At 53.1% G+C, this 15,007-nt stretch overlaps 1 protein-coding gene across 1 annotated transcript; it reads left to right on the top strand.

Annotated features, from left to right (window-relative positions):
- The first annotated feature begins 4,402 nt into the window (after positions 1-4,402).
- On the top strand, positions 4,403-14,436 carry MPO (myeloperoxidase). The gene is made up of 12 exons (XM_036340531.1): positions 4,403-4,496; positions 4,652-4,745; positions 5,049-5,224; positions 5,443-5,566; positions 5,661-5,790; positions 5,868-6,074; positions 6,900-7,218; positions 9,591-9,751; positions 10,910-11,165; positions 11,625-11,795; positions 12,545-12,782; positions 13,494-14,436. The coding sequence occupies exons 1-12, from the start codon at positions 4,421-4,423 to the stop codon at positions 13,699-13,701; spliced, it is 2,160 nt and encodes a 719-aa protein (XP_036196424.1). The 5' UTR covers positions 4,403-4,420; the 3' UTR covers positions 13,702-14,436.
- The last annotated feature ends 571 nt before the right edge of the window (positions 14,437-15,007 follow it).

Genomic DNA, 15,007 nt, shown 5'->3' on the forward strand with positions numbered 1-15,007 from the left:
AGTGACAATCCAATAGGAAAATAGACAAAACCAAACACAGGAAATTAGCAGAAGAGGTAATATAAATAAAAAGGTGCTCAGTCTCACTATTCATTAAAGAAATAAACATTGATCCAATCATGTGATTCCAATCTTTGCCCAGGAGAATTTTACAAAGTTTGGAGGACAGTTTGGCAACATCTAGCTATTAAAATTTTAAAATGCACAAAATCTGTGGCCCACTTCTCAATCTTCATCCTGGAGAACACTTGAGTGTGTGTACAAAGAGGCCTTTATTTCATTGTTTTTGTTACTGAAAAAAAAAATGGAAAAATGAAAATTTCCATTAATGGAGGAATGCTTGCATAATGGAGGTATAATTCTGTTAAAGTGTACTACACAGCAGTTAAAAAGTGAGATTGCGGTCAAGCTGTATTGTTGAGTGAGAGAAGCACATTGCCCAAGAGTGTATGTAATGTGATAGCATTTATGGAAAAACAAAGGCAGAGGAATATTTCCCACAGATCTACACATAGAAACGAATGTAAAGTAAAAGGTTTGGAAGGACAAATACAAAAATGACCAGTGTGTATGTCTCAGGAGTGGAGGAAGGGGACTGGAATTGGGGATGGTGCAATACCCTGGTCTAAAGAGAGCTTTAACCTGACTTGTTATATTTTAATTTTTCTCAAAGTAGCTCCAAGGATGACCTGTATAATTCGAAATTAATTTTTAAAGTTTTAAAGAGAGAGGAAACAAGGTCTTTGGGCTGGGTGCAATTGATGTCATTACCCTCCGCCCCTCCCCAGCTTCCATAGCCTCCTGCTCTCCAACCACACACTCGCACAGGAAATCTGGCTGTAATCCCAACTGAATCGTTCCCCAAACAGCATTAAGAAAGAACAAACTGTTTTGCAAACAGTAGCAGAGAAGGCCCGTTATCCCACAGGCAGTTGGACTTCACCTTAGGGGTGGGTCGGGGCCATCCTCAAAGGACTATAGGCTTGAGAGGCAGGGTCCCCGCAGTGCCCTCCAGAGGCCACCCCCAGGATGGGGAGTTGGCGTGGGGAGTTGGGGGTGGGGGGCGGGGGGGAGAACTTATGGGACAAGGCTTGTTTGGAATAGCTCCTGGGGCAATGTATTCTCCTTCAGGTTACTCTGCATGTTGGGAAGCCCTTAGAACCTCAAGTTCACCAGGGCCACAAGGAGGTCCTAGATGAGGGATCTGTAGGGGTGCACTGGGCTGCCATGCAGTGATCCTGGTCGGGCCATTCATTGATTGGAAACATTGTCAAGTCACAGAGCATCTCAAGCCTCTGCACACAAAAGCAGGCCCATGGCCCCGGCCCTGAGCCAAAGGCAGATGGTTTGGCGCTTATACATCTTGAGAATTCTCCCACCACCACTTGGGTAGAGAGTGAAGGGGATTTTCGCATCATTCTTTGCAAAGGCTTTCGTTTTTCAAACATTCACTGCCTCCCCTGAGAAAACGGGGTGGCCTTTTGAGGCCCATGAATCGCTAAGATGCCTCCTGCCCAGCTCTTGGCCTCTGGGCCTGCCCCATCCCCACCCCAGTGCACCCCCCGCTCTGCTGCCTAAGTGAGGTTTCTAAAATAAAACTGACCATGCACTGTATACCCTTTATGGCTCCCTGGAGTCTTCAGGACCAGGACTTCTCAGTAGGTCAGAGAGCGCTGGGTCCTGGGCCTCTGCCTCATCCTACCCCCCCCCCCCCCGCCCCCGTGTCTCATGGTGTAATGATCTGCATGGAGCCCACCTGCGTCCAGTCCTTTGCTGTGTCAGAATGCTCTTCCTGTGTCCACTTAGCCAACTTTCAAACATTCTTCAAGATAATCTCAAGCATCAACTCCTCGAGAAAGCTTTCCTAGGCCCCCCCCAGTTGGTCTAAGCGCTGTTCTCCGATGCTCCTAAAGAACCCTGCACACAGCTCTTGGGGTGCCATTGGGGTGCCTTCCTGCGTCCTCCTGTGAATCCTCCAGGACAAGGCTTGCTCTTTGCTCAGTGGGGTATGCCTAGTGGCCAGCACAGTACCTGCCTGGCATGTGCAAGGGCTCAGTAACTACCTGTTGAATAAATGCCAGAGCTAAAGGTCAGAAACGGTGTGTAGAGGCCATTGGGCAAAGAGTGCTGATGTGGACATCAAGAGACCTGGGTAGATGATTCTGCACGGTGCCACTGTGCTGGCCCTGGCAGTCATTTCTTTCACTGGGCTCCATCTTTCTCATCTGTGCCAAGAGGAGCTTTTATTAAATGTCTCTTCCCTCTTGAGCCTTGACAATTTCCTTGAAAGAGCAAAAGGACACTGTCAGAATTGATGAGGGTGTTGGGCGTGAGTGCTCCCATGCTAATAGGAGGGTGAGGTGCAATCTTCACGAGGCCATGTGACAAATTTTTTTGCAAAAATCCTTAAAAATGTGGATACCCAAATATTATAGCAATTTTACTTCCAGAACTTCTTGCCTAAGGAAATGATTGAAGATGTGACTAGAGGTTTAACTCCATGGATGTTGATCCTAGTACTGCTTATAACAGTGAAAATGGGACACAACCCAAGTCCCTAACAAGAGAGGATTACCGAATGAATCATCGTATTTCATACGAAAATATTACACAGACATAAAAATGGAGTAAATCTGTATTGGTTAACATGAAAGTCCAGGCTACATTGTTAAATACTGAAAGTAGGTTCATAAAACAATAGTCAAAGTCTGTTCTTACCATTACTTAAAATACATATTATATCTACACATAGGATACCAAATTATGACATGAGGTTATCAGTGAATGATGAATCTCCTGCTTCTTATTTATGTAAAAAACAATAACAAACCTGGAAAGAAAAAATATACGCACGCTCTCACTTGATTATAAGTAATTTTGATTTTTTAAAACTTTGTGCTTGTGTTCTATAATTTTTTTGTGAATGGAAATGTATCTCTTATAGGATTAAAAAAGTATTTTCAAAAGTCTATAAAACTGTAGAGCCTGATTCACAAAGAGTTGCTTGTCCAGTGGGCTAGAAGGGATCAATGGGGGGAATAGGGGGACATATGTAGTACTTTCAACAATAAAATTTAAAAAAAAAGAGTTGCTTGTCCAAGTTCACACCTAGCAAAGCAAGCCTGGGACAATGTCTTCTCTCTCATGGGCCCCTGGGCTCCGTTTCCCAGTGAGTTTCAGGATCTCTGGAAAGGTGCTCTGGGTGCGTTGCTGTCCCTTATTCCTTGACCAAGAAGATGTGGTCCGGGCATAGAAGACAAGAGTGAGGGCGGCAGGTGGCCGGAGTGGGTGTGGCTCGACCAAACAGGACATGGGAGCCACTGTTGGCTTGTGCCCAGGCTGATGAGGTCCCAGGAAGGTGGACAAACGCAGTCACAAATCACAGGGCACTTTCCTGCCTGAGAACGGTGGCCCCTTGGCCAGCCTTCTTCAGGGGAGAAACTTCCCCCTCTTCTGTTTCAGCACAAGCCCAAAGTTTAACCCCAGTCCTCCTAACTGCATTCATCTTGTCTCAGAGAGGCCTTGGGCTGCATCATCCAACTGACCACTAACCACAACCTGGTTCCTGATATCTGGGAGCAGATGGTGGGGGTGTTAGAGGCAGCCCCCTACCAAAAGCCAAGAAGAAAGGGGAGGAAGAGAGAGATAGAGGAAGTTACCTTGGTCCTGAGCCCGTAGCCCCCAGGGTCCTCTTTCCTGTGAAACCCAACGGTCTCAGCCAGATTTCCTGTCCCTTTAGCCTTTTCCAGGAATTTGCGGTTGCCCATCAGGGTTGGCCTCAGGGGCCAGGTTACAGTTGGGGGTGGGGACAGTACCCTGAGGCTGATGGGATTATCATCACTCCAGGTCTCCCCTTTACCTTCCTTCCTCCTCTGGTGTCTCTCTAGTTCCCATCATTGTTTAGGCTGTTGGTTCCTGACTTTTGTCCTTTTCAAAGGAACCCTGGAGACTAGGCTTAATCAGAAATTGGGGAGGGGAGTTAGTTATTTGTACCTCCTTGTGCCTAGACAAGGGGACAGTTCTGGACCCTCCTTTCCTGCCCTTCTTTCCCATATCAGGAGCCTCTTCCCAGTGGGGGAGGAGAGAGAGTTCAGGCTCTAGGGGCGGGCCTTGCCTGCCCCAACCCTCCCCCAGCTTGGAGGATATAAAAGCCTAGATCCGGCTGAGAGGTGCTGCCAATGCTAGGTAACTTCAGAAGTCAGGTCCTGGGGGGTTGAGTGACTGAAGCTAGCAAAGGGGGGCACTGTGCACCCCTCCCTCAAGGAGGCTTGGGCTCTGACCATAGGCAGGGTCTATGGAGGTGGGACTGGGGTATGAAGGTGCAAGTGAGGGGCTGGGAGGAGCGGGATGGTGGGGCTCTCTTCTCCCAAATGCACCGTGAGCTTTGGACACTTACTGGGCTTGGGGTCTTGTTGTAGAGATGAAGCTGCTCTTGGCCCTCGCCGGGCTCCTGGCCATTCTGGCCTTGTCCGGTCCCTCTGAGGGTGCTGCTCCAGGTAACAGTTCAGAAGGAAGGGAAAGGTGGGGTGCTGGGGGTGGGTCTGAGTTCCAGGGATTCCTTCTCCAGTGAAGGCTACGCTGGCTCTGGGGTCTCAAGGGAAGGGGGGTGCTTTGGGCCCATTCCTGACCTTGCAACCCCTCTCATGGGCAGCTGTCCTGGGGGAGGTGGAGACCTCCGTGGTTGTGACCTGCATGGAGGAGGCGAAGCGGCTAGTGGACAAGGCCTACAAGGAGCGACGGGAAAGGTGGGTGCCGGGCACTGCCCAGCCCTGGGCAAGGCTGCCAGGCCTTTCGGAAAAGCAGCAGGCACGGGAGGTGGGGTGGGGCCCTCTGTCTGTCTGTCAGTCCTGGAGTGGGAGAACATCTTCAAAGCCACCCCTCCCATGGCCTTGCCTCTGCCTGGACCCCCAGGTCCACACCCTGTTTATTAAGGGAAACCTTCCTGTCCGGGTCTGTCACACTGTCCTGTGTGTCCATCTGCCGGGCTGGGGCTCTGCTGAGTGTCTCCGCCCACTTTCTCTGGCCCTAACGCCTCCTTCTCCAAGCAGCATCAAGCAGCGGCTTCGCAGTGGTTTGGCCAGCCCCATGGAACTCCTGTCCTACTTCAAGCAGCCCGTGGCGGCCACCAGGACAGCTGTGAGGGCTGCTGACTATCTGCACGTGGCCCTCAGCCTGCTGGAGGGGAAGCTGCGGCCCTTGTGGTCAAGGCCCTTCAATGTCACTGGTACTGTTGTCCCGACACCCCAACCGCTGCTCCACTAGTGACCCCTCCAAGCGACTCTACCACCTCCCAGAGATCCTCCCCACCCCCCAACTCCTCTCAGGGACATCGAGTCTCCCCTCCATGTCCTAAGACTGCCCCTCTCCCCCAACCAAGGCTTCTGAGCTTAGGGTAGGAAGTGAGGGGCTCCGCTCCCACACCCCTGGTTCCCCTGCCCGCAGACGTGCTGACGCCCGCCCAGCTGAATCTGCTGTCCAAGTCCAGCGGCTGCGCCTACCAGGACGTGGGGGTGAGGTGCCCCGATGTGGACAAGTACCGCACCATCACGGGCCAGTGCAACAACAGGTGTGCCTGGTGGGCCCGCGGGCGGTTCTGGGCCGCGTCGGCCCCCGGCCCGCCCAGCGCCACCTAGCGTCCGCGCCCTGTCCCCGCCCTGCAGGCGCCGCCCCACGCTGGGCGCCTCCAACCGCGCCTTTGCGCGCTGGCTGCCGGCGGAGTACGAGGACGGCGTCTCGCTGCCCTACGGCTGGACGCCCGGGGTCAAGCGCGGCGGCTCCCGGGTGCCCCTGGTGAGCACTGGCCGGCAGGGAGGGCGCGGCCGGGCCCAGGCGGCCCTGGGGCAGCCCCTGACGTCCGTGTCCCGCAGGCTCGCGCCGTCTCCAACGCCATCGTGCGCTTCCCCACGGAGCAGCTGACCCCGGACCAAGATCGTTCGCTCCTGTTCATGCAGTGGGGCCAGCTGATTGATCACGACCTCGACTTCACCCCTGAGCCGGCCGCGCGGGTCGCCTTCGTCAGTGGCCTCAACTGCGAGATCAGCTGCGTGCAGCAGCCACCCTGCTTTCCGCTCAAGGTGCTCCCTTCTTCCCGCCTGCCCGGTGGGGGAAGTAGACTTCATTCCTAGAAGTGGCCACCTCTCTCTGTGCTCAGGTTTCCTTCCCTAGCTCCCTAGTAAGGCAGGCCCCACCCCTCCCTTCTTCGCCGCTCCCCCCGCCCCCCGTCCCCCCTTCGCGCCCCCCCAACCCCCCCCCCCCCCCCCCCCCGCAGCTGAGGCCCTTCCCAAGGTCCTTCAAACCTCTGTGCAGGGTACCCGATGCTCAGTCCTCTTTCCTCCCCACAAAGGGGCATCTTCCTGCAGCCGCAGCCACGTTACACAGAGCCTGGGGTGTGGGGCCAGGCTGGTCTGTGTAGGGAGAGTGGAGAGAAGGAAGGAGAACCTGAGAGGCAGGAAAGGGACCGGGAGGAGAGAGACCAGGGAAGGGAGAGAGACCAGAAAGGGAAAAGAAGAGGAGCGGGAGGGAGGAGCAGACCCAGAGCAGAGAAGTACTGAGAGATGGGACGGGAAGGGGGAAGGTCGGAGGACTGGTGGGTTCACCTCCAAGGAGCCCCACGTTCCCAGTTCAGCATTCTGGTCATCAGCCCTGGAGCTCAGAGGCACTCTGCACGGGGAACCTCAGACAGCGATCCCTTGTGAGCCTCGATAAGCCCCCTGTAGTCTGAGGAAGCCAGAAGTCCTGAGGGACCCCGTTTTGGTGTCTGGGTCTCCCCATCTGGTCCTTGGCTGCAGGCTGCTTCCGAGGTGGGATCAAGGCCTTCAGGAGGGTGGACAGGGGGAGCGCCACTCCTGCCCACGGCCCCGGCCTTGGCGAACTGGCTGGATCTCCCTCTGTGCATATAGATCCCACCCAATGACCCTCGAATCAAGAACCAAAGGGACTGCATCCCCTTCTTCCGCTCCTGCCCTGCCTGCACGAGCAACAACATCACCATCCGCAACCAGATCAACGCCCTCACCTCCTTCCTGGACGCCAGCATGGTGTATGGCAGCGAGGATGAGTTGGCCAGGAAACTTCGCAACACGACGAACCAGCTGGGGCTGATGAAGGTCAATGACCGCTTCACAGACAACGGCCGGGCCCTGCTGCCCTTCGACAACCTGCACGATGACCCCTGTCTCCTCACCAACCGCTCAGCGCGCATCCGCTGCTTCCTGGCAGGTCAGACCTGGTCAGGGACCTGGGATGGCACAGGGGTGCCCCCTGCGGGAGCCACAGAGGGCCTACTTATAAGCAGCTTGTACTCTCACCAACTTCATGATATTAATACAGTTGCCTTGGTGACAAGTTGATGGAGCCAGAAAGGAAAAAAACAAAAACTCTGACCTAAGAAGGAGATTCAGGGATGGTCGGAGGAGCCTCTATCCATCCACTTTTCTGTCTCTCTCTCTTTCCCTCTGGACTCTGGCAGAGAACACAGTTGAGTCCCCAGGGACAGGGAACTAAGGGACAGAGAACAATGTGAGGTCCTCACCCTCTTGAACCACATGGTCAGTTAGGTAGCCACTAGCCACATGTGGCTAATTGCATTTAAATGTAAGTTAATTTATATTAATGTATAGTAAATATTCAATTTTTCCACTGCACTAGCCACATTTCACGTGCTTCACAGCCTCATGGCTAGTGGCTCCCATGGGCAGCACAGCTGTAGAACATGGCCATCCATTCAGAAAGTTCTGTTGGACATATAGAACTGCTCCATATCACCTCCTGCCCATCTTGAGTCCCTGTACCACAGTGGTTCTCGACCTTGGCTGCACATTAGAATCACCTGGGAATCATTTTACAATCCTGATTTCTGGGCCTCATCCTCCGGAAATTCTGTTTCTTTGTTACTAATGTTGTGGCCCCACCCCATAACAAAGAAACAGAATTTCCGGAGGATGAGGCCCAGAAATCAGGATTTTAAAAAGATTCCCAGGTGATTCTAATGTGCAGCCAAGGTCGAGAACCACTGGGTTAGACAGTTGTATAATTTACTCCAATGTTTTTTTGTTTGCTTGTTTTTAGTAACAGAACATACTTAGGTAAGAGATGCATTCTTTATTTTTACATTTCATTTTATCTATCAGTGTTTTTTTTTATTTTTTAAAAAACGATTTTTTAATTTATTTTGAAAGAGAGAGGAAAGGAGAGGGAGAGAAACACTGACCAACTGCTTTCTGCACTCCACCACCGGGGATCAAGCCTGCAACCCGGGCATGTGGAAATCGAACTGGTGACCTTCGGTGTGCGGAACGACCCGCAACCAACTGAGCTACACTGATCAGGGCTACTCCACTGGTTTTTAATGTAGATCCAATAGTGGGCCTCGGCCCTTCCCTGTGACCTCCCAGCCTCTCCTCCTGGTGGCTTCTAATGGCTGAGCCCTGGGGAGGAGTGCAGTGTGGACTTTTTTGGGCTAGTGAGGGAAGAGCTGCACTCCTCAGGCAGTCTGGGCTGCCTCCAGCCTGGTGTTGGCAAGTTGCCTCTCCCAGACCTAGATGATCATGATCACTGGCAGCTCATGGGATGGAAAAGCTGCTCTCATGGAATTTCCTTCCCACCAGCCTTTAGAGCTGCTGAGGACTAAACCCAATGCCTCGCTGAAACAGACCTTGAGCCCTTCCAGAGAAGGGTTGGGGGAGGACTGGAGGGATCAGGGGTCTAACTCAGTTCTTTTGAACAGTCTCAGGCATGGACTTTAAACATCCTGGGCTTCAGCCCCCATCCCTGAATAGGCTGCACAATTAGCATGTAGTCAGGGTAGGGATGGCCGCTCTGATCAGAGTTACTCAGAAGGTAGTGGCTTTCTAGAGTCCCGTGTTGAGAAGGATTCTGAGGTTGCATCTGATTTTAGCAAGTTAGAATGCTGTGATCATTGGCTGTTCCTGACATGGGCATGGAAGTAGGGAGTGCCAACAGGCATGCTACTTTTTGGCTTTCCCTAAATCAAGAGAATAAGTCAACCAGGCAGTGTTCATGGCTCTCCTACTTTGTACAAGCACTGTGTTAAACCCCATGTGTCTTACATGTGTGTGTTGGGTGAGAGGGTCAGATACAAAAAGGCAAAAGACAGCAAGCCTTGTTCTCAAGGAGCTCCCGGTCTCAGGCACGGGAAGGTAGCAAGTCCTATGTCAGATCTGACCCCTATTGAATGAACGTCTCTGACCAGCAGTGCCCCTACCAGTGGTTCTCAACCTTCCTAATGCCGCGACCCTTTAATACAGTTCCTCATGTTGTGGTGATCCCCAACCATAAAATTATTTTTGTTGCTACTTCATAACTGTAATTTTGCTACTGTTATGAATCGTAGTGTAAATATCTGGTATGCTGTATGTGTTTTCCGATGGTCGCGACCCACAGGTTGAGAACCGCTGCCTAGACCAAGGAAGAAGCTATTGTGGTGGGCCAGGGAAACGAGCAGGGGAGGTGTAATCTGAACATGGTGTGCAAAGATGGGTGGACTGGGTAGGAGGCATTTCAGGGGAGGGGGTTTCAATGGAGCAAGTCCTTTCTGGGATGGAGGACTTAGGAGTGCCTTCCATCCTAAGGGGACACCCGCTCCAGTGAGATGCCCGAGCTCACCTCCATGCACACGCTCTTTCTGCGGGAGCACAACCGGCTGGCCACAGAGCTCAAGCGCCTGAATCCCCGCTGGGGTGGAGAGAGGCTCTACCAGGAGGCCCGGAAGATTGTGGGAGCCATGATCCAGGTGGGCAATCCTGAGCATCGATGATGCCAGGGGTCAGGCCGAATTGGGACCCACACGTGCCTCTGGCACATGCTGTCTGACCTTGGGCAATTTAACCTCAAGAGCCTCTGTTTCTTCATCCATGATACTGCAGAGTAAAGGACATATAGGAAAACACCTGGCGGATACTAAATGCCTGACAAGTGATGCTTGTCTTCCATCTTCTCTTTCCCAGCCTTGCTCCCCTGTCTATTCTGTCCATTGAGAATGGAATTGGGAGGGTTAAATTGCTGGGTCTAAAGTAACAATTCATTAAATGCCTCTCCTTTCCTTCATCTCATTGTCACTCTTGGCTCTTTTACCCACTCACCTATTCTTTTTGGCTTTATCATAGCTCACTCCATCTCCTTAACCTTGTTTATTCCCGGGCAGTGTTCCTGGTTCTTTCTTCCAACCTTTGATGCTCCAGCACCCCCATCCCCCATCCTCTCCTGGAGACATAAACACACACACACACACACACACACAGACACACACACATACCTTTTTAAAACTCTGGTAGGGGAGAAAGTTGCAGGAGCAGAGGGTGAGTTTTTGAGTTGCACCAAGAATGTAAGTGAGATTCATTTAAGCCTCAGAGGAAATTCCAGAGTCTAGAATCTAGAATGAGATTGTTCTGTATCTCTTCCTCACTGGGGAAAGTCACCTAGGGTGGCTTTTTGCCTCCCTTCCTTCCACAGTCATATATTGAACCCTACTGGGAGCCAGGTACTTGCTGGGCACTGAGTAATTTCAAGAGAAATGAGATATAATCATTGCCTGCAAGAAGTATTTAAGTTAGTAAGAGAAATGAGACATTGATAACTCCAAGTCAAGGGAGTTATCAATGACTAACAAAGCCCCTTTGTTATTTAATCCTAGGCAGAGGGCAGCATAATTATCTTTAATTTACATTTGAGGAACTGAGGCTCAGAGAGGTTAATAACTTGCCCAAGGTCACACAGCAGGCAAAAGCTCTGCGTATGCCCTAGGTTGCCATTCTGTTAGACTTAGATCCAGTGCTGTGGGAGGTAGCTCCCTGGCCACAGAGGGATGGGAGAGATCCCCCAAATCAGGAGCAGGTGGCAACTCTACAGGGAGGGCTGAGTAGAGAGGCCACTCTGAGTGACTTTTCTTTAGATCATCACTTACCGGGACTACCTGCCCCTGGTGCTGGGTCCAGAGGCCATGAAGAAGTACCTGCCCAGGTACCGCTCCTACAATGACTCGGTGGACCCTCGGATCTCCAACGTCTTCACCAACGCCTTCCGCTATGGCCACACCCTCATCCAACCGTTCATGTTCCGCCTGGACAGTCAGTACAGGCCCACGGGGCCCAACCCCCGTGTTCCACTCAGCCAGGTGTTTTTTGCCTCCTGGAGGGTTGTGCTGGAAGGTGAGCAGGACCGAGGCCAGGAGAGAGGGTCGGGTAGGGGTGGGTTTGGCCACAGGGAGCTGGGGCAGGAGAAATCCTCTTTCCTTCCACTTCTGGGACTCTGATCTGACTTTCCAGCCTCAGTTTACCTGACTTGCTTCTACATCGAACAGTAAAGAATGGGGTGGGGATGGCGCATAGGGAGCTGGCTCCTTACTGTGTGTTGTGACTCAGAGACCCAGGAGGCCAGGGGTGTTGGGAGCACCCTGACCTTGCAAGTCTGAAAGACATAATCCCCTGAGACCTTGATGCCCCACTGAGAGCCTTCCCACTGGGACCACCTTGGCACCAGGAGCGGCATATCCCAGCCCTCTTCTGCAACCCGCCTGACCCTACCTTGGACTTATCCCTGATGCCTACCTGAGCTCTGACACGGAGCCAGACACCCCTTCCCCCCAACCTTGCTCCTCTTGCCCCCAGGTGGCATTGACCCCATCCTCCGGGGCCTCATGGCCACCCCTGCCAAGCTGAATCGCCAGAACCAGATTGTGGTGGATGAGATCCGGGAGCGGCTGTTTGAGCAGGTCATGAGGATCGGGCTGGACCTGCCGGCTCTAAACATGCAGCGCAGCCGGGACCACGGCCTCCCAGGTGAGGGGCCGCAGGACCCCCCGCCCCGATCCTCACTCCAGTCTCCCCAGCTACCCAAGACTTCCTCCAGCCCTAGCACCTTGCTCTTAGGAATCGGTCTGAGGTCAGGCACTTACCTCTCCCTGGGCCCACCTTGTCCATTTTCAGTAATTCCTGGCCTCCTCTGCGTTGCTGTAACCCTTAAACTTGGAGCATCATCATAGTAACAACAAGCCTCCTCACCTCCATAGTCTGAAAATCCGTCTCCATTATCGTTTCATTTTGCTTCATGTTACATGAGCTCTGAGGGGAAGAGTGTCATCACTCACATTTTACTGGTGAGGAAAGAGGCTTGCAGAGATTCAAGACCTGCCTAGGTTCTCCAGCCAAGTCAGGAGCAGAGCTGGAACCCAAATCGGCCTGACCTCAAAGCCTGTGGCTGAGCCTTCTAGACACACCTTACCCCTCACAGGTCTGAGGTCTCCAGAGGGGAACAATGAGATGTCCCTACATTTGGACCTGACAGGAGTTGTGGCAATTTAGGATTTGCTTTAGGGTGGGAGGGCAAAGGAAAGACAGAGAGGGTCCTGGAGCAACTCAGCTGTCCCCTTGGCCTGAGCTAAGGGTTCAGGGTTCCCAGGGGTCTAGCCCAGGAGAAGCCCTTCGGTGACCTCCCCTCCCTTCTCTGACTCTGTATATGGCCTTGGTGTATCGGAAAGGAGGGTTCTCTGAGAGGCACCCACAGCCACCTCTCCCCTCCCCCGACACAGGGTACAATGCTTGGAGGCGCTTCTGTGGGCTGCCTCAGCCCCAAACAGTGGGCGAGCTGGCCACCGTGATGAAGAACATGGACCTGGCGAGGAAGCTGATGGCGCAGTACGGCACACCCAACAACATTGACATCTGGATGGGCGGCGTGGCCGAGCCCCTGAATAGCAAGGGCCGCGTGGGCCCGCTCCTCGCCTGCCTCATCGGGACCCAGTTCAGGCAGCTCCGTGATGGCGATCGGTGAGGAGGCAGGTGGGGTGGTCGGGGCACGCAGTGTGGTCCTGGTCCTGTCCCAAATCTCTCGAGTCCCCAACTTTTTCCAGTGAAATGAAGGGCTGGAAGGAATTCAGGACTTCCCAGTGTATTTCAGGGAACCTTAAGGGGATCCTGCATGTGCTCTGAACCTGTTGGGGGTGCAGCAAGGAGGGACCTGGACCCCTGGCTGGGAAGGAGGGAAGACTGAGAAAATGCCACCCTTTACTTCTGTGTGTCGGGTGCCACCGTGGTGCTGTCAGTCACCATTGAACAGTCATATGCTTCTAGTGTCATTTCATCGTGATTCTGACATGTCGTACCTAGTTCTCACCTAGCCTGTGGTGTGCCTTTGGGGAGATTAGAAAAAGGTGTCCCTCTCTAGGTGGAAAGATTATAAACACCCCCACGATCCTCTCCATCCCCGTGGGTGCAGCTCAGGCCAGGGGCCAGTGTGGGCCCAGCTCCCTGTCCAGCGTTCGTGGTGCCCGCAGGTTGCTGGGGAAGGGCCTCTGGGTAGCTGGGCTTTACCCTGTGCATTGAGTGGGGCTGCACTTGTTTGGAAACCCCTGGTTGCCTGAGGGCCCGGAGCTCTCCTGTGCTGTAGAGCAGTGTCTGCTGTGGTTCTCTTGCATCCAGGGGGCGACTCAAGCCAGGTGATGCCCTCTCAGATGCCATGACCGTGGTGTTCCCATGCAGGTTTTGGTGGCAGAACAGGGGCGTATTCAGCACGCAGCAGCAGCAGGCCCTGGCCAGTGTCACCTTGCCTCGCATCATCTGCGACAACACAGGCATCACCACCGTGTCCAAGAACAACATCTTCATGTCCAACAAGTTCCCTCGGGACTTTGTCAGCTGCAGTCGAGTCCCCAAGTTGGACCTGGCTTCCTGGAGGGAGAGGGACTAGAGGCTGGGTAAGGGGGCGCAGCAAGGAGGTGAAGGCTGGACACACCTGGGCTGGCAATTGCAACCACAGCTCTTTCTTCCCTAGACCAGCCCATCCCTGTTCTGGGTGCCGGCCGAGAAAACGAATGACTAAACATTCATTCACGTGTGTGTGCGCATGTGCAATGTATATAAATTGTATTATGTGTGTGTGTGTTATCTGTGAACATGGGTAGTGTGTTGTGTGCTGTGTATGTGTGTCCTTTGTGTGAGTGTGTGTTTGCTGTTTCTGTGAGTACCAAGTGTATGGAAGTCAGCAGGGTGGATTGGTGAGGAGCACAGCGAGCTCAGGAGCCGGGCTGCTTGGGTCCAAATCCCTGCTCTGCAGCTTAGCCGCTGTGCGACCTTGCACACAGTACTCCATCTTGCTGAGCTTGAGTTTCCTTCTTGGGAACAGCTACTATACAGGGGTCACGGTTCCTTACAGGGCTCATCTGCATCCTCTAGTTCTTTGATCATTGAGCACTTAATATCTGCCAGGCACTGTGGTAGGCATGGGAACCACAGAGAAAGGCAGACAGGTTCTTCCCTTGTGGAGCTTACACCTCAGCAGTGTCCTGGTTCGCAAAGGTGACCCAGGCACCCCTGGAGGAATGGCCATTAGCACCTGGGCTGTATGTGGTGGTTGAGTTACAGGCCAAGGTAAGCCAGGCTCAGTCCATGGCTCCCTTTTTGCTTCCTTACCCTGTTCTCTTGCTTATTCACAGGAGCTGCCTGGAGAGGAACTGGGGCACGTTGGCTCTTTTGTACCATTTGTTTGTACCTGACATTTATGATAATAAAGTAGCACTGATGGGGATCTTTACTCTGTGTCCGCAGTGGGGCTAGTCTCACTTACAGGGCTTGCTCTGGGCTCTGAACTTGAACCAGTGTAGTCTGTGCCTCAGGGCCCAGTGTTTTCTGCACTGGGGTGAGGGTATCCAGCAGCCTGTCTTCCTTTAGCGGATCCACACATGGGAGGCAGTCCGTGCTTAGAAGCCTAGGGGCCGGGCCAAACCGAGCAGACCCTCCTCCCTCACCTTCCACCCACATCTCCTGGAGAACAGGAATTGTGCCCACCAAGTTCTTATGCTCATTCATTGCTCTAGTAAGTATTTGCTACACACTCACTCTGTGTCAGGCATGTGTCAGGTGCTGGGGAATAGAGGAGACAAAACACCGTCCTGCAAGAAGTCAAGAGCAGAGGTGTGATGGGAAGGGACCTCTGGATCCTGAATCCCTGCAGCTGGCACAGCGGTTCAGGGACCCTCACAGTAGACTCCTTCTCA

Source organism: Myotis myotis, unplaced genomic scaffold, assembly GCF_014108235.1.
Source record: "Myotis myotis isolate mMyoMyo1 unplaced genomic scaffold, mMyoMyo1.p scaffold_m19_p_17, whole genome shotgun sequence".
NCBI classification, from domain to species: Eukaryota; Metazoa; Chordata; class Mammalia; order Chiroptera; family Vespertilionidae; genus Myotis; species Myotis myotis.